Source organism: Pteropus medius, unplaced genomic scaffold (assembly GCF_902729225.1).
Source record: "Pteropus medius unplaced genomic scaffold, Ma_sr-lr_union100, whole genome shotgun sequence".
NCBI lineage: Eukaryota > Metazoa > Chordata > Mammalia > Chiroptera > Pteropodidae > Pteropus > Pteropus medius.
The window spans coordinates 14476919-14495074 of NW_024349804.1; the positions used below are offsets into that span (position 1 = coordinate 14476919).

The 18156-nt window shown below is 66.3% G+C and overlaps 2 protein-coding genes across 2 annotated transcripts in view; one reads left to right on the forward strand and one right to left on the reverse strand.

Annotated features, from left to right (window-relative positions):
- POLN (DNA polymerase nu) overlaps positions 1-4367 on the forward strand; it is an 86800-nt gene extending 82433 nt beyond the window's left edge. The window contains exons 23-25 of the mRNA XM_039837994.1: positions 920-987; positions 2327-2388; positions 3600-4367. Of these exons, the coding sequence (XP_039693928.1) occupies positions 920-987; positions 2327-2388; positions 3600-3785 (316 nt within the window). The 3' untranslated portion in view covers positions 3786-4367. The remainder of the gene's footprint in view (positions 1-919; positions 988-2326; positions 2389-3599) is intronic.
- A 3534-nt stretch (positions 4368-7901) lies between these two features.
- Positions 7902-14331, reverse strand: NAT8L (N-acetyltransferase 8 like). Its single transcript, XM_039838293.1, has 3 exons — positions 13902-14331; positions 12415-12579; positions 7902-10038 (listed from the first exon to the last, which is right to left on the reverse strand). Exons 1-3 carry the CDS (start codon positions 14260-14262, stop codon positions 9671-9673), a joined length of 894 nt encoding a protein of 297 aa, XP_039694227.1. The 5' UTR covers positions 14263-14331; the 3' UTR covers positions 7902-9670.
- Positions 14332-18156: the final 3825 nt, after the last annotated feature.

The following is an 18156-nucleotide window of genomic DNA, read 5'->3' on the forward strand; positions in this document are numbered from 1 at the left end:
AGCCCTCCCGCCTCTGGGCAGTGGTTCTCAGGCAGCGAGGGCTCCTCCCAGAGCCCCTCCCCACAGCTCCCCCAGCTCTGCTTCCTCTCTCTGCCAGGCAGGCGGGGACAAACGCCTCAAGGGGGCCTGAGCGGGGCTTAGGGGTCAGCTTGGGGCTGTCTGCACAGACAGAGCAGGCGGCCTCCAGCGCGGGGACTGGCCCGGGGGAGGCCGGGATGGGCAGTCGGGTCAGGAAGAGTCGTGGGGCCCAGCGGGCATTGGGCAGGAGCTGGCCGGGTGGGCTGCGGCAGGTGCCCATGCAGGGCCCGGGAGCAGGGCAGCTGAGGGCTCTGCACATAGCTCAGCCTCGGGCTGGCAGGTTAGCGCCTGGGGCATGGGCCGGGGAGCTGGGGAGCTAAGGGGGGGTTTGTTTTACACTTTCAAATTTTGAATGTACTTTCCAAATTTTATTAAGTATTTGACTTCAAAAGTACATTTAAAAGGGTTGTCCCTCCCGTCACCTTCCCCTAAGCTCGCATTCAAAATGGGGGGCGTGTTCCCAGGGTCCCCTGCATGCAGATTCGCCTTCGCCTTCTCACTGCAGGCCCCACACCGGCGGTCAGTGGAAACTCTCCTTCTAAATCCATGCCAAGCCCCCGCACCCTGCGCCGTGCTGTCCGGGGGGTTGGGGAGACCTTCTTCCCCTGCAGCCTAGACTTTCCCTTGCGCCCCTCCCCACCCGTGCCCTTGCCAGGTAGGTTATAAAGCAGCGACCCTGGGCATCAGCCCCCCCCCCCCGGGCCCAGGTGCTCTGTGGGCTGGCCCCTCTGCAGAGCGCCTGGTGTGCACACCCCAGCGAACACCCCCTGGCCGCTGATCGAGTGGCGTGTCCTAACTGCCCGCGTCACGGTGACGCCCTCCTGGGCCATGTGTCTTCCAGGTTGGTCGCCCAAATTCACGATGAGCTGCTGTTCGAAGTGGAAGATTCACAGATTCCTGAGTTTGCAGGTGAGTCTGGAGGGAACGGGGCTGCCTTCATCTCCTGAACAGTCAAAGCATCTCCCCGTGTCTGGCCGGGCATCTGCCTATGGAGGACCATAGGCCCCTTCCCTGCCTCGTGCTGCAGGTCACTTGAACCCTGACAGACAGAGGGGCCAGCCTGGGTTGGGGACCCTTGAAAAGCCCAGACGGGCTGCACCCTGGCCAGCAGCCCTCAGCGAATGCCAGAGCCCTGCCCTGGGCCCTGCCTCAGCTACCAGGGCCCCAGGAGGATGGGGGCAGCATTGGGCCTCCTGAGCAGGTGGGGGCCAGGCTATGGGGCCAGCAGGCAGTTGATGTTAGGGGTCCCGTGGCCGAGGCCCCAGGCTCAGTGCAGACTCGACGCCTGCGTCCCACAGCCCTCTCTGAGGGGCATCACCACCAGCTGTCAGCGCTCAGCGGTTCTTTGCAGCCAGGACCACCTGTCCCCCAGTCCTCGAGGAAGGCCAGGATTTCCTCCCCCTAACACACCTGCTAGTTGGGGGTGGGGTGGGGGCCCCACGCTGTCCTGGGAGGCTCTGTGGGAGAGCGTGCTGGGCTTGGCATGGAGTACAGGGGTGGGCATCAGGTCCGGATGCCAGCTTTGGGACCAGCTCCCAAGTGACAGGCCACCCAGCCCTCCCCTAGCTCCACCACCTCACCCTCGGGGGGCCTCGTCCTACGAATGGTCAAGGTCCTGGGGGGGCTGTTACTTGAGTCTTGTTTGGAGGTGATGGGCCTGAAAACGAGCCCACCCTGTAAGACCATTCGATGGTTATGACGTGCGCTCAGGTATTGATTGGTTAAAAAGGGGAAGAGAAAGTTCCAACTGGTGGGAGCGGCTTAGGAGCAGCCAGACCCCCCTGGATCTCGGCTCCTGGTAGCATGGGCCCTTGGCTGGAGGTGCCATCGGCGCTGTGCTGGAGGGCAGCCAGGGACAGTGAAGCAGGGGCTGGGCGGGGCCTGCAGCCACCTCTTAAAGGGTCAGTGGTCTGTAACACACATGCTGGCCGCCGGTGGAGCAGACACCAGGCTGAAGGCTCAGCAGCCCCTAGCACCAGGGGCCCTGCCCGCACAGCCCTACGACGGAGGCCAGAGGGTACGACCTGGCCCGCACAGAGAGCCCTGGGCTGAGAGACAGCTCAGCTGACAGTCACTGCTCCTCTGCACCGTGGTCACTTGGGGTCACTCAGTCTCATAGTCCCACCAGCACAAAGGAGGGGACACACAGGAGGACCAGCCAGGGAGCACTGGTGGCAGGTGCTGGGGCCTGCTGTTCTCATGGCCAGCCCTGCCTGGGGCTCAGCTGCCCTCCTCCCCTCTGTCCTAGCCCTGGTCAGGGAAACCATGGAGTCCCTACGGCACGTGCGGGCCCTGAAGCTACAGCTGCAGGTGAGGGGCGGCAGGGTGGGGACTGGGTGGGAGGGGACGGGAAGGTCAGGGAGGGGGGCCGGCCAGGCAACTGCCATCTCCCACCTGCCCTGCGAGGAGCCCAGTTGCCAGGGTGACGAGCCGTGGCCCTTCTAGCTGGTGAGAAGCCACAGTGGGTGTCCTCAGGGGCTGTGGGCACTGGGCCAGGTGTCCCTCGGGGCTTGACAAGGAGCGTTGTTAGTCCTCTACCCAGTGCCACCCCACCTGCCTCAGGTGCACCCTAGGGCCTGCTGAGCCTGGCCCAGACCCACTCCTGGTCACCTCTTGGAGGGCCACCCCCCCAAGGCAGTAGGGAAGGTGGAGAGACTAGAAGTGGAGGCGGGAAGCCTGTGCAGATGGCCCCGGTGAGACAGAGACACTCCCGTCACTGTCCCTGTCACCCCGGAGTGGTGCTTTGTTCCAGCAGGCACCTGGACCCACCAGGAAGGGCTGCAGGAAAGGCTGCTGACTCCCGTGGTGGCCTCCGCTCCTCTGGGAAAAGCTCCCCCACCTCTTCGCTCTCCCTCCCTTGGGCTGTGGCCACCCTCTATGCCCCTACTCGAGAATCACCCCGCAGCACCCCTCACCTGGCTCTGCAGGAGTGGCCCGTGGGCCCAGCCGAGGTCAGGAGTTCTGGGGTCGTCCCTGCTCGCTCCTGAGCAGATGGAGGCGTGGAGGGAGCCCCACCCCCTAGTGGTCCCGTGGGCAACAGGGGCTGCAGCTGTGGGCAGCCACCCCCTCTGGAGAGGGAGCTGATAAGCAGCGGTCCGGGGCCTCAGGCAAGGGCCCGCTCAGGGTCAAGGTCCTGGGGAGGGCTCTCCAGGGCCCCCGGCACCTCTCAGGGCCAGTTGTCCCCCTAGGAGCAGGGCCCTGAAGTGGTGAGCTCAGGTTGGGCACCTTGCCTGGTCCCTGCAGGCATGCTCACTGGCACAGAGGCCCTGGAAGGTCAGGGGGTGTCCAGCCAAGGTCAAGGCATCCTGACTGGCAGCGAATGCAGCGTGAGCCCGTCTACCTGTCCTTGCACGTGTGCATGAGTGTGCATCTGTCCACAGTATTGCTGTGCTTGTGTCTAATTGCACCTTTGGTCAGGTGGCCGCCTGTGCACTGTGGGCCCTGTCCACCTGCGTGCAGGGCCTGGAAGGTGGCGGGAAGGCTGCCTGGGCCTGGTGCTCACCTCTGACTGCCGCCCACAGGTACCCCTGAAGGTGAGCCTGAGTGCTGGCCGCTCCTGGGGACACCTGGTGCCACTGCAGGAGGCACAGTGCCCTCAGCCGAGTCCACGTCCTGCTGAGTCTCCAGGCAACCACCCGGCCCCCGCTGGGCCCCTCATCAGCACCCACCCCCCGCCTGTGCATTTTTCGCCTTCATTTTGTCCGTAGCCCCAGGCAACAGCGGGAGGACTGAGCTGGTTTCCACCAGCCATTGTGTGGCCTTCCCCAAGGTCAAGGCTTGGTGCTGCGTGCTGGCTCCTTGGCTACAGCAGGCCACGCAGGGGCCAAATTCACTCTCTGGACCGTCCCCAGGAGTAAACGCCTGACATGAAGCTGCTGTCACCCTTGTGCAGTAAATGCTTCCGGAGGGTGGGAAACGCCACGCCACGGCCCTCGCCATTCAGGGCTCAGGGCCCAACAGTCCCTCCGCCAGCCCAGGCCGGCCGGGGACCAGGCTGGCTCCCCATGCCCTGAATCTACTCTCACAGCTCCCAGTGTCCACAGGGAGGCCCGGCCCATGCCCAGCAGCCCCCCAGCAGCCTGTGAGAGGGGCTGGTGCGCTCTCTGCACAGTGAAGAAAGTAAGGCAGGGAGAAGTCACGTCACTGGCACAAGTGCACATGGCTAATCAGTGCCTGGCTGCCCCATCACAGCCCCTGGGAATGCACCTGGGGATCCCACTTCCAGAGTACCCTGTACCCTGAGGGGCCACAGCCCCTCCCACTCCTTATCTAGGTCTGGGCTCCATGGGCCGCCCTCTCAGTGGGGTGCCGGTCCCCATGGCCCCTGTCCAGGGCGGGTGAACACGGCAGGCACCCAGGCACAGCTCCAGGTCTGAGCAAAGGTGGCCCTCCACACGCACCAAGGCTGGCCTTGTTTAAATGGTGGCAGGGTTCCACGCAATGCCTCCTGTGCAGCGCACATGGACGCAGTCCCTGTCGTTCACTGGGCCCAGGCCCGTCTCCTCATGGCTTTAGGACGCTGTCCCTGGTTCCACGGGTTGAATCGGAGAGCTGGCCCAGACCAGCTCCCGGGTTGTGTCCGTGTGCGCACTGTGTGGCCACACCTCAGGCAGCCTGTCCACACTCACCTCAGAGGTAGGGCCACTGGTGGGCCACATGGGGGACGTCTTGTTCAAAACAGACCGGTCCAGGGGCTGCCATCCCAAAGTGACCCATGCCCCGGGGCCAGAGTGCCACGCAGGGACCCGGCCAGGGCCACACATGTCCCAATGCTGCCGCCTTCAGGCCTCGAGACACACTGACACTGGGTTCAACGTCGAGGACCCCAGAAAAGGAAGCACCCCTGGTGAACCCCTGATGGCAGACTCTTTGGAAAGGGGTGGGCCAGGAGCCAGGCCAGCTCAGGTCCCCAGGGACAAGGCAGGGCTATGTCCACCTTGAACCTCATTGACCCCTCCGCTCCCTGTTCTCCAGCCTGGACCCCCAGCTCCATGTCATCCCCCTCCCTACAGACTCTAGGGTCCCACTGCCCCACCCAAGTGGGCCTAACACCACCTGTGGACACCCAGGCCTGCAGCAGAGCCCCCACCCACCAGGGGGTGCCAGATAGGGAAGGCGTCTCGGTCCCCCAAGTCACCCTGCAACTGGTCTAGCCTAGTCTCCAGAAAGTTAGCGGGCTGGGGACGCCTCAAAGAAGCATGGAGCCTGGTTCCGTCAACTCTGGCTTTATTGAGAAACAGCAGCATCGGGATGTAGGCGAAAGGACCACACGGCCCCCACCCTCCTGCTGCTCCCGTCCACGGAAGCCGGGGACCCACTTGTCTCCTCTGGGACCCAGCTCGCCCCACTCTGGGCCCTTGCGGGCTGTCTTGGCACATCCTGGGTCTCAGGAAAGTCACCCCCGTCGCGGGATCACAAGCAATAAAGCACGGTAGGTGAAACCAGGCACCGTGGCAGGCTCTGGGCTCCACTGGCCAGAAGACATGGCAGCCACAGCAGCCACGGCCACGCGGCCTGATCCAGGCCACCCTCTCCACACCCAGACGCAGGCAAAGGCTCATCCGGCTGATGCCGGCTTCACGCAGGCCAGCCGGCGCCCTCCGCCCAAGGGACTGTTACATTCACAGCCACGGGGCCCTAACAGGCCCGGCCCAGCCACAGAGCTTGGGCACAGCCATTGTCCTGCTAAGCTCTCGGCCACCAGGTTCCCTCCCTGTCATCACTCACATGCACATGCGTGCACACATACATGTATGTGCAGGCACACAGTGCACATACATGTACACTTGTGCACACGCACGGGCACACATCCACGTGCATGTGCAGGCATGCTCACAGGCACATACTTGTGTTCATGTGCACGTACACGTGGGCATGCATGCACACATGCATATACATGCACACACACAGGCGGACACGCCCCTTCTCCAAAATGGCTAATTATTGCTGTTAAAGAAAAAAGTACATCCGGCGGTGGTAGGCGAGGCTCGCTCCTGCACCACGGGCCCTGGGCCACCCTCGTCCAGTGCCTCACCCCAGCATGGGGAGCACGTCGTCGGCACCAAGGAGCAAACACATTCCAAGATCTGCCCCTTGCCCAGCCAAGATCTTAAACTAAAGGCCTCATGCAAAGGGCCACCAGCTCAGGACACCGGCCGTGGCCAACACTGGTTCACAGAAGCAGTGGCAAACAGATGCGGGATCAGCAAGTAACACACAGGACACAGCAGCAGTGCCGCCCGCCTGGCTCCCAAGGCTCAGGGGCACTGTCCAGCCATCCCCTGCACACTGACAGGAAGGTGACCTCATGGGTGCTACCCAGCACCCAAACCACCCCCAGGAAGGCAAGGACAGGTGCTCACATGGCCAGTGTGCACCCAGAGGCCAGAGCCAGGCCCTGTGGCCTGGAGAGCACTCACCAGATGCCCAAAGAAGCCACCTGGGGGCTTCCTGTCCCCTCTGAGGCCCTCTGAGGAAGAGCACCCTCCGGGCCTGCCAGCCTAAGCCTGCTTCCAGGGCCTGCCCCCCACCCCACCTAAGGGCAGCAGTGGAAAGTCAGGCAGGACACGGGCGGAATAAAAGGTGGGAGATGCTGCCATGGTCCTTCCCGGGGCCAGGACACATGGCTGGCTGCAGATGTGCGGACACCAACCCCGGGGAGCCAGCCATCCGTAGAGCCCATGCTTGGGCCATGGCAGTCGCCCAGGGGATGGCCCACCAGCCACACGCCAGGACCCTGGTGGTGCTGGGTCATCAGGCACTGCAGCCCTCCACTGCCTGGAGATGCCCGTTGGGTCTGTGTCCCGGGTTCATCTGACGAAGATGTTCTGGAATACTCCACTTCCCACCACCTGCTCCAGAAAGGGAGACTTCCAGACAACAGAAGCCTGGGAAGCCTGGTCCCTGAGCTGGTGGCCGGCCCAGGGCTGGCTTCCCCAGGGCCGCACCAGGCAGCCATCAGGGGGCCCAGGAGGCCAGCAGGTAGGACACGCCTAGGGCCAGCCAACTCAGAGAAGGTACCCAGAGCTGGCACCGAGCAGGACCCCAGGAGGACGCTTCACAGAGGTAGAAGTAACAGAATTTCTACAAACATATAAAATTCACATCTCAATGCGTGTTGTTGGAGCAGCTATACCTCCCAGGAAGGAAGGCAGCTGCCAGGGGCGAGCCCCCCACCAGCGTGCCCAGTCTCTGGCCCCGGGGATGGGTGGCAGAGCTGCCCCAGTGGTCCTCAGGGACCCGCTGGGCTGCACACAGGCCTGGCCTGGTGGGTGCACAGGTGCCTCTGCCCACCTCAGCAGCTGGGCGGCAGGGTTCCGGACACGCAGCCACCCTGCCACACCCTTCCGGGCATATCCCCTGAGTCCTGGCAGCAACAGAAGGGCAGTAAGGAAGGGTCAGGAGTGCAGGCCGCATCCGCCACCCCGGGGCTGTCCGACGGCAGCCGGCCCAGCCCACAGACCCCTCTGGGACAGACAGACGCCAGCAGAACAGGAGACAGCCGCGCCCCGCCCAGGAACGGCTCCAGCGAGGTGCTTTGGTCAACTTCCACCAGACACCGGCAGCCCAGGCCTCTGCCACCTCTGTGGGCTCCAATGGCCCCCACCCATGCACCCCCACTCCAGGGACTAGAGGTGCCGAAGGCACAGGGTCAGAGGAAGCTAGCGGCATCCCCAAGCTACCACCTCGTGACCCACCATGCTGACCCTGTGTGTGGCCTCACCTCTTCCCACCCCACCAGGCCTCAGACCAGCCTTAGCCCCCAAAACACCCCACAGCAACTAGCTGCCTTGAGCCGAAACCAAACCAAACAGAAAGAGGAAAAAGGCACAACTGTTTGTTTTCCATTTTGCTAAAACACTTTACGTCTGTCTGTATAATCCAGGTTAACAAAATCTGAGAACTGCAAGAAAATAGGGTGCCAATTTCTGTACAGTCTACAAAACTCCCATCCCCAGCAGGGACCGGGTGCCACCAGGGGGATATGTACAGGGGACAGCAGGGTCTGTACAGTGTTCTGCAAATATCTCGATTGCTGACAGCACAGAAGGCTCCTTGGGAAACTGGGTTTGTTTCATTCACTTGCTAATTTCCGAAGCGCCTTTTCAGGCATGTGGGACCCAGTTCAGTGGCCTGCCTCGCCTCCCGCAACTCCCAAAGAAAGGGGTCTTGGCAGGCACTGATGCCCCTCCTGTCACCACAGCCAGGTCCAGGCTTCTAACTCGAGGTGCAGGTGCTGCCAAACACCACCTTGCTTCCCCCGCACCCAGGCCGTCCATGCCCAAGAGCCCCCCGCCTCCGACCTTGGGGAGGAGGGCCAGCAGCACGGATGGCAAGACCTGCTCTCCTCCCAGAGGCTGCAAGGCCGGGCAGGGGTGGCCCGCAGCCGCCTCGCCAACCAGGAACGCTCCTGGGGGGCAATCAAGCTCAGCTAGGGTCTCCTTCCAGGTTTCGGACTTTGAAACCTCCACCCACCCGGCCACCCACCCCCACCAACTGGGCCAGAAACTGCATATTCTAGACCACACTGGTGTGTGTGTGTGTTAAGGTATAAACTACCGTTTTGTCCCAAGAATTAAAGACATGCAGAGTGCTATTCTGTCTAAATAACATATTAAAAAACAGGTCGGTTTCAGGCTGGGAGAAGCTGTGGGCTCAGAGGTGCCGGCAGCGGCCTGGGTTAGTAAGAGTCACAGGCAGGGCCTGTAGGCTGTGAGCTGGGGGATTCCTCGGGAGGTCTGGGAGAGGCCACTGTGATCCAGTGGCACGGGAGAGAGGTGACCCCAAGACTGCCTCCCCACCTGGCTCTCCTGAAGGGCCCTAACCACTGCTGGGCAGCGGGTTGCTATGGGAACCACATGGGGTGATGACGCCAATCAGCAAAGCCCAGGCAGGGGATGGGTGGGGACCAAAAGGAAGGAGAGTGATTCGGAGGCCACGCGAAGCTGAACTGGGGGAAGCAAAGGGCTTGTGAGACAGGCCCTCCCGAGAGCAGGTGGCCACCGCGCCCAGCTCAGGGCTGGGGCGGGGCGCTCGCCAGCCTGGGCCCCACCTGTGCAGGGCAGCAGGGCGGAGCGGCGGGCATGCGGCATGCTGCAGCCAGGCCACGTGCTCAGCATGCACAGAGCAAAGCGGACCGCGGCCAGCTCAGCGCCCCACGGGGCAGTGGCCGGCCAGCCCAGCAGGCCACGCCATCCGGGGACCAATGGCTGAGCTGCAGCCTGGCTGGTGGCCAAGGGGCTGCTGGATGGGGGCCTCACTGCAGAGGTTCTGTGCTCGGTGGACGGGGTGGGGCCTGCCCCAGTGGCTGAGGGCCTGAAGGGGCCCTGCCAGCCAGGGCCGGGCAGCTGCATGGGTGCGTGGTGGCCCATGCTGTCACTCCTCAGGGCATGGCTCCAGCAGGCTAGGGAGGGCGAGGGACCGTGGCTGCTGACAACCCACCCCCCGAAATGTCACGGACGAGCAACAGCCCCGCCCCCCCACCCGGAACCGGCCAGAGAACCACGTGATGTCGGAAAAGGAAAAACCCAATGGGAACGCCGAGGTGAGCGTCTGGAAGCGGCGCGGGCGGCGGGCGGCGGGCGGGCGGCGGTCACTCCTCACGCAGCTGCAGGCGGTAGCGGTGGTAGCGGACCTGGAAGAAGAGGCGCTCGGCCAGCGAGAGGGTCATGCCGGGCAGCACGTAGCGGTCGCTGGAGCCCACGTGTCTGAAGCCCAGAGACTCGTAGAGCCGGTGGGCGGCCACCTTGACGGCCGTGGTGCCCAGCACCACCGCGGAGAAGTTGTGCACCAGCGCGAACTCCAGCACCTTGCGGCCCAGCGCCTTGGCGATGCCCTTGCCGCGGAAGCGCGAGTCCACGGACATGCGCAGCAGCTCCACCGTGTTGTCCGCCTCGTGCGCCCGCGCCGCCACGATGCCCACCACGTTGCCGTCCAGCACGGCCACCCAGAAGCAGGAGCCTGCGGGGGACAGGGCGGTCAGGGCGCTAGCACGGCCAGGGGACACAGCCAGCCCCGCCAGCCCCGGAGCAGACTCCGACCCTGAGCCTGAGTGCCCCCCAGGGACACAGAGCTGGGTGGTGTTCAGCCAAGTGGGCCACCTCCAACCCGCCCAGCAACGCTCAGACCAGCCCGGACAGCCCTGGATGGCCACCAAGAGGCCACAGTGCAGCCAACCCGCCATGGCTCCCAGCCACCTGGAGCCCAGCACACTTGTCCCCACGCCCCACGTGTCCAGTCTGCAGAGAGAGGAGTGCAGGAGGGGGTCACCACGGGAGCATGGACGGCCTGGGTCGGGGGGAGCAGGTGGCGTTTGGCAGCACCTGCACCTCGAGGCAGGCCCCTGGCAGGCTCGGGGGCAGAGCTGTGTCGACACTTAAGAAATCCAAGGGGGGGCACCTGGAATGGGCACAGGCCCAACACTCCACTGTCCCTGGCTGAGCCGGGCGGCCAGACCAACCGTCCCCACCCACGGCCGGGACCTATCACAGCCCCACGCAGGGCAGAAGACGGGAGAGGCCCCGGGCCGGTGAGGACAAGAGCGCGCAGGGGACAGGCCACGAAGACCAGAGGGGAGGGCACCGCCTCTGCTGACTGAAGGCCCAGGGCCTATAGGGCGCAAGGGCTGGGCAAGCGCTGGGTGCCCATCTGGAGACTGGCCTGCTCATGCCTTACGGCCACTCCAGCCCCCTCGATATGTCCTCCCACCAACCACCCCCCACTGCCAACCTCCATCCCGCCCCAACTGCCCTCTGTGAGTGGCCAGCCTCTCCCCGCTTCAACTTCTGCTCCTGACCCCTGCCTGGAAGACACGCCTCAGCCCTCCGCTTGGCCCCCAGGGGTCCTCCGCTGTCTCGTCTGCCCACAGCTCTGCAAAGTCTCCTGTCCCCTTCGGTGCCATAGCCTGAGGCCTGGCGTGTGGCAGAGCTCCTGGGATGCTGGAGGCACACTGCTCCCGACTGCCACCATCCAAAAGTTCCGGCTCTGTCCACCCACCCGGGCCCGCCCAGAGGCTGGGACAGTCCCGGGAGCCTCGCCCTCCCGAAGCCTCCGTGTCCCCACTGTAGGAGCAGCTCCCACAAGTCCCGCAGCCCCAGCAGCTGCTGTCCAGCCTCTCTGCCCAGGAGGGCCAGGCGGGCGCCACTCCCCATCTCACGCCCAGACAGACTGCAGCCTGAAGGGCAGGCCGAGAGCAGGTCCGCATGCCACACCCGGCCCCACCCGAGTCCCCTTCAGCACCTGAGGCCTGGGCCCCGGTGCCAGCCAGACGGGGCTCACCCTCTGCCACCTCCCATCACAGGCAGAGCCAAGCTGAAGCTAGGGCTCCGTGGAGGCTGATAAGATGCTTTGTTTGGGCTTGGGACAAGGGTGCCCAAGGCCAGCCAGCCAGCTGCAGGGGTGTGGGTGGGGGGCGGGACCAGCCCCCACAGGATGGGGCAGGGCAGCTTGGCCAGAACCAGTGGGCACAGGAGCTGGCAGTACCCGGGGACGTCACTGTTGCTCTAGGACATCGTGGTCCTCTTGTCCCCACTGCCCTTCCCTGGCACTTACTGGGCTCTCGCTAGACCCTAGCCAGCCGCTGGGGCTCACCCCGTCCCCTCTCATCGGCTCAGGGGCCGTCCAGCACCTGGGACACCCTCGTGCCCCAGGTGGCCGGGACGAAGGATGTCTCCTCTGGCCCCAGGCATGGAGAGACCAGTGGCCTTGCCTCCCAGGACCCAGCCTGCCAGACGGAGTGGCCCCCAGGGGGCTACAGGCCCCTCCTTCAATAGGGGGCCTCACCAGGGGCGGGAGTGGCTGAGACCGGAAGTGGAGACCAAGACTTAAGATCCCTGTGCTCCCTGCGGGTCCCTGCCTTCCCAGAGTGACCTCCGCCCTTCCCCGGTCCTCTCTCAGCCTGCCCAGGGCCCAGCAAGGCCCCAGTGAGCGCCCGGGACCAGACAGGCCCGAGGAGAGGCGAGAAAGACCCCAGGCCCTCAGTAGAAACGGGGAAAGGGCAGCGGGCAGAGTGAGGAGCCGGGCCAGCACACATGGCCCAGGGCCAGCTCAGGCCACTCAGCACCCTGAGCGGAGAGGACGAAAGGCAGAGGCCCTGGGCCTGGCAGGCCCAGGTGGACACCCAGAGACCTCAGTTCAGCACCACGAACCTAGCTCTGCCCCCAGCCCCGCCCAGCCTGCTGCACCCTAGCTCTGGGCCAGAGCCCCGGGTCACCCAGTCACGGGTGGTGGAGCCATCCTTGCTTGGCCCTCACCCCAGGCCTGGCCTGAGGCTGCTGGGCGGGGATGGCTCTGCCCAGGAGGAGGCTAGGGGTGGGGGCGGCGACTCTGGGGACTCACCAGGCGGCTTCATGTAGTACTGCTCGATGTCGGCCATGTCCGTGTGCAGCGCACAGTCCAGGTAGGCCAGGACCACCTTTCGGCTGTAGTAGTAGCGCAGGCCCAGCAGCCCGGCAGGCACCAGACAGGTCAGCAGCAGTGAGCGGGTGAGGGCGAAGCAGAGCGCTGCGGGCAGAGGGACACCGTGAGGACAGGCGGGGGACGCCCGGCCTGCCACCCTGAAGGGCCTCAAAGAGCCCCGCAGGCACGCCCGGTCCGGGAGCCAGTCAGAGCCCCGCGCAGAGAGGGCCCCTCCACCCCCTGCCAGGACAGTCCCGGAGGGCCGGGCCACGGAGCCGCTCCTTCCCATGGTTCCCTGTTCCCACCCACACGTGCCCCGCAGGAACGGCCCGGGTCTTTCAACACCGGGCACCACAGGATCTCTAAAGCGCCTGGCACAGCTCTGCTTCTGGACAGGCTGTCCCAAATGGCCGGCGGGGGCAGCCCCAGGCAGGGCTCCTGGGGAGGGGCTACCGTCCCCATGCGGTCCCCCAGCTAGGGCAGGCGCTTTGCGGGGGCCTCGCCCACTCCCACCTAGTGGGAAGCCGAGGAGCTGGAGCTGCCCGGCCCGGCTGCAGCAGACCGAACCGCTTCCGCTGGGATCATCCTCCAGCGCGAGAGCCCCGGGGCCGCCTTCTTCCCAGGGTCCCCACCGAGAGCCCTCCCGGGCCAACCCCTGGGTTATGAGCACAGACACCGGGGAAGGACACCCGAGATGGCTGCAGCCCCATCTAGGCTTCCAGGAGGCAGACGCGCCCACGGTGAAAGTCGCCTCTGCTTCGTGACCTTGGGAGAGTCGCGCCCCCCGAGACTCAAGCTTCTTATCTGTGAAATGGGGAGAAGTACCGCCCCGTGGCGGCGGAGCCTCAGGGAAAGGCCGCAAAGCCCCTGCGGAGGCTGCCCGCCGCCACGGAGGCCGACGGCCCCTCGCCCCACCTCGGAGCACACCCTCTCGGCACCCCGGAGCTGGCTGTCTTCCCCTCATAAATTAGCACTCGGAGCCGGCGAAACAGCCGCCCCCGCCCCGCGGATTATATATAGTTACACGCGCCAGGCGCGGAGCCTCGGCGGCGGTGCTACCTGCCGTCACCCGCCCCCACCCGGATGACCCGGGAAGAGACAGAGAGGCGGGGACGCAGGTGAAGACCCCGGCTTGCCCTGGCCCGCGCTCGTTCCCACGCCCCGCCCGGCGCGCCTTGGCCGGGATCCCCGCCGCCCCACTGCTGGAAGCCACCTCGCCGCAGCCGCCGCAGAATGCGGGGGGCGCGCGGGTGCGTGCCCGTGCGCGCGCGAGGGGGCGGCCGGGTCCGCGTCCCTCCCGGGCTGAGCGCCGCGCAGGGGCGCAGCCTTGCCCGCCCGAGGCGGGCCGATGCGGGCGGAGGGAGTCGTGCGCGAGCCCCCCGAGCGGCCGGGGAGGCGCGGGCTGCGGCAGGCCCGCGCGCACTGACCGGCCAGCAGGGCGTAGAGCAGCTGCGTGCGCGGGTGCTGCCGCAGGCCGCGGAAGGCCGTGTTGGGGATGCGCTCCATGATGCCGTCGTAGAAGATGCGGCGCGCCGCCTCCTGCTCGGCCGCGCGGAACTCGCGGATGTACACGCCGCGCCCCCCGGGAGGCTCCGCGCCCCCCACGCCGCCCAAGGGCTGGGGGCCGGGCGGGGGCGCGGCGGCCGGCCCGGGCGCGGCGGGCAGCGGGGGCCACATGGCGCCGGCGGCGGCGAGCAGCGCGTCCTTCTTGGCCCCCGGGAGCGCCGCATGGTCCTCGGCGGCCACGATCTTCGTCTCGCAGACCATGTCGGGAGGCTCACAATGCATGCACCCGGCCGGGCAGCGCAGCGCGGGGACGCGGTCCGGGCTGCGGGCGGGCACAGCCCGGGCCCAAGGCAAGGGCGCGGCGCCCTCGGACCCGCGGCGGCGGCGGCGGCGGCGGCGGCGGCGGCGGCGGCAGCGGCGGCGGCGGCGGCGGCTCAGGGACGCGGGGCGGAGGCGGCGGGCGGCCGGGGCGCGCGCTGGGAGCTGCGCCGCATTTTGGAGAAGTATTTATAATGCAGCGGCGCCGGTGCAGTCGCGGCGCCCGGGGTCCCGCAGGGTCCTAGCGTCCACTGCATTGGCTGCCGAGGGTCACCATGTGATCTCGGGGGTGGGAGCAGACGCCGCCTCCGCGCCCGCCCGATGGCACACTTGGGCGCTGCGGCGCGGCCGGGCGCGGGCGGCCAGCGGGAGTGCGCCCGGGCAGGGGCGGCGCGAGCAGCCCGCGGAGCGACGGAGCGGCCGAGCCCCGCGAGGTGACCGGGGACGAGCGAGCGCGCGGCCGGGATTCCCGGCCCGGAGGGGCCGCTCCGTGGAGCTCCGAGCAGGGCGCCTCCCGCCAGGGCCCTGCACCCCGCCGCTCCGCGCGGGCCTGGGAGCGCCCGGACCCGGGGCCCGGCCTCCGGATCCCGCAGCGCCGCGTCCTCCTCCTCTTCGGCCGCCAGGCGCAGTCACGAAAGCATCTCCGTCTCCCGTCCCATTGTCTGAACGCGGCGCCCCGCCGGGGCCCTCGGGAGGGGGCGCCCCGGCTTCCTCGCCCCGCGCCCCTGGGAACCTGCGCCCGGGGCCGCACGGGCTGGAGGCGCGGGATGCAGTCGGAGCGGGGTCTGACGTCCGCGTCACCCGGCGCAGTGCAGCACCCCCTCGTTCCGACACTAGATATCCCTAGCCGGCGCTGGGAGTGCGGGGGCCCGCAGGACCCCTCCCGGCCCGGCCCCCGCCTTCCGCGGCCCGCGCATGCGCCCTACGATCTCGGTGCAGGTGCAGCGGGAGCTCTGGCTACGTCCTGCCGGCGGCTCCCGAACGCCCGACCCGCCGACGGTGCGAGCCAGGGGTGACGGCGGCGGTGGTGGGCAGGTGGTCCCGGACACTCCACCCAGCACTCCACGAATCCAGCCCCTGCTGCTCCGCATTCCCTTCCCCTTGTCGCCCCCACATCCTCCCCTGGGTGACCCCTCAAGGCAGCAGGGAGCTGAGTTCACCATACCTGCGTGGGGGGTGGGGGGGGGCTAAGGACACTCAGCTCGCGTCGGGGCCAAGCGAGGTGGCTGCAGTCGCCTAGAGGCCAGGAAGGGACTACCCATCGCCACTATCTCCCTAAGGGACCCAGGCAGAGCGGGGACCCCGGACCCAGGCGCTGAACTAGTCCACAGCCAGGGCTGCCAAGCTGGAAATCACCGTCGCGGAAGTGCCGGGGTTTGTCTGGGCCTGGCTGTGACCTTCCAGGAGATTGAAGTGGAATCGCGAAAAATCTCAAAGGAACTCAGGGTTCCAGTCGGAACTCCCCCTGAGAAGGGAGGTAGGAGACCTCTGACCAGCCACAGTGGGACCGGGCAGTGTCCTGAAGTCAGCCAAGGGGATGGCAAGAAGGGGTCTAGGAAGGAAAAGCGGGGACCGGAGTGCCGGGAGGGGTCGTGGGGGGCGGGGCTTCAGAGGCAAGGGGGCTGGGCGTCCAGCCGCGCTTCGTAGCCACACCAGGGATTTGGGGAGCACTCTGGTGATAGGGGCCGGTACGGGGAGGACTGGATCCACGGTCTAGGAGCTCCTGGGCAGTGTCCTAACCCCAACCCGACTTGGGTGTGAGGGAGCCCCTCGCAGCAGAGTGACGCAGCCCCTACCGGGCCACAACCTCTGCTGGCCCCTACCCACCCACCTGTGCACCAGACTCTGGCCTGAGGGTCCCTCCTCAGCGTCTAACAGCCAAGCCCAAGGATGGAGGGAGGGGCCTGGGCTTCCACTCCGCGTGACCTTGGTGGCCCTCTCTCCGGGTGGCTTGACCTCACCCTCAGGCCCCCAGGTCCCTGGAAGTCCTCTGGGGCCATGCTGCCCTGGCTACCCCAGTGCTACAGCCCCCTGGTCCTGAGGGGCCTGGAAACCCAGGATGCAATGGGAAGGGGGTAACCTGGACTCTTCGAAAGGGACTGAGTAGACTCCAGGGACAGCTGCCTGGAAGGGCTTATAGATGTCAGGGCCGGGGTTTGATGTGCTCAGTGTGGCCCCAGCCCCCCCAACCCAAGCCTCGGTGTTCTCCAGAGGAGATGTTGGGGTGCCCGCCTGTCCAGGGAGGCGGTGCCCTCTGGCCACACCAGGAGCCCATTGTACAGACAGAAAAACAGGCCGGGCGGGTCCCCGGCATCTGCTCTCCAGGCGCCCTCTCTCCAAACCGGGCCTGTCCAGTGAAATCCCACCCACTCCTCTGTGTCTGCTGACTGGGGTCCCCTATCCACCGAGACCCCCTGGCTACCCTGATCACCCCGAGACTGCGTGGTGCCCCGTCATGCAACAGCACCACCAGAGCTCCCGGGATCCCAGGCGAGGGGGTCATGCGCAGCAGTGAGACCCCCGCCCACATTCTGCAGCAGCCCCTGGGGCAGACCCTCAGGGCCTCAGGGCGAGGTGCCACCTGTCCCTGCAGCTGGAAAACAGGAGCGACAGGCGGGGGGCGAGGGGGGGAGGGCCTGGGAAATGGGACTGGGCAGGACAACAGAGCCAGGGGATGGGAAGAAAAAACAAAAACTGCCGAGCGGAAGGCCCAGTGGGGGTGAATGGGGCGTCCACAAAAAGAAGGGGTGCGGTCAGTGACAATGGAGTGACACCCATGATTCCCAGTGAGAGGACCCAGCCCAATCCAAACCTATCCAGTACCAAGGGCTTCTGGGAGGGGGGGAGGGGACGAAGGCCCTGGCAGCCACCCAGGGTGGGCAGCTGGGGGCTAGCGACTGAAGCCACTCACCTCCTTATAACAGATCACTCCAGTGTCCCTCAGGGATGAGGAAAAGTGAGGTGGGGCAGGGGTCGGAGGGTGAGGCGGGTCACAGAGAAGGCCGTGATGAGGGACAGCAAGTGCCGAGACCCCCCCCAGGTGGGAGGGGCCGTGAACTGCATGTGCCGGGCCTGCTCAGAAAGTCTACTGGCCACGCCGTGTTCTAGGAGGCTACTCGAGATCATGCAAGAGGTGGGTGGCATGCGATCTGGGAAACAGTGGCTCCAAAGTGGAAGAGTGAAGGGTGGCAGTGGGCAGCGGTGATGTCCAGCTGGCTGGGAGCTGGAGGGATGGCGGGGGGACTTGATTGCTAGAGAATGCAAGGGTGTGATCACAGCACACAGTGTGGGGACAAGAGGTCCCGCAGGTAACGCCGAGGCCGGAACTGCACGCGCGCATGTTCACTGCAGGCCCCGGCTCTGGGACCACACGCGCGCGTGGCTCAACGCCCCCCGCTGTGCCCCCCATCAGGCCCTTCCCGTCCCCCGCCACCCCCGCTCCGGTCCTGTCGTCAATGACCGAAGCTGCTGAATCCAGTGGCCCAGTCCTGGGCCTGACTTGACCTCAGCAGCACATGACATGCTGACCCCTCCCTTCTCCCCAAAGCCCTCGCCCTGCCTCCTCCCCTCCGGGGCCCCTCCCCTCCCTGCCTGCTCTGCACAGTCCAGCCCTTCTTCCCGGACCATCTGTCCAGTCACCTCCTGGACCGCTCTGCCGGACACATGAGCTACAGCCTGTCCCTCCCGTCTTCTAAACTCCATCCGTCCCCCTCCCCACTTCGCCCCCTCTTCTCTGCAGTGGCAATCCCAGGGGCTCAGGGCTGCCACTGCTGCCACCACTTCCTGCATCGCCACCAGTCCTCTCGGGGCCTCTGTCCTTGCTAACCCAGGACCTACGCCACCCAGCAGCAGTGCTCT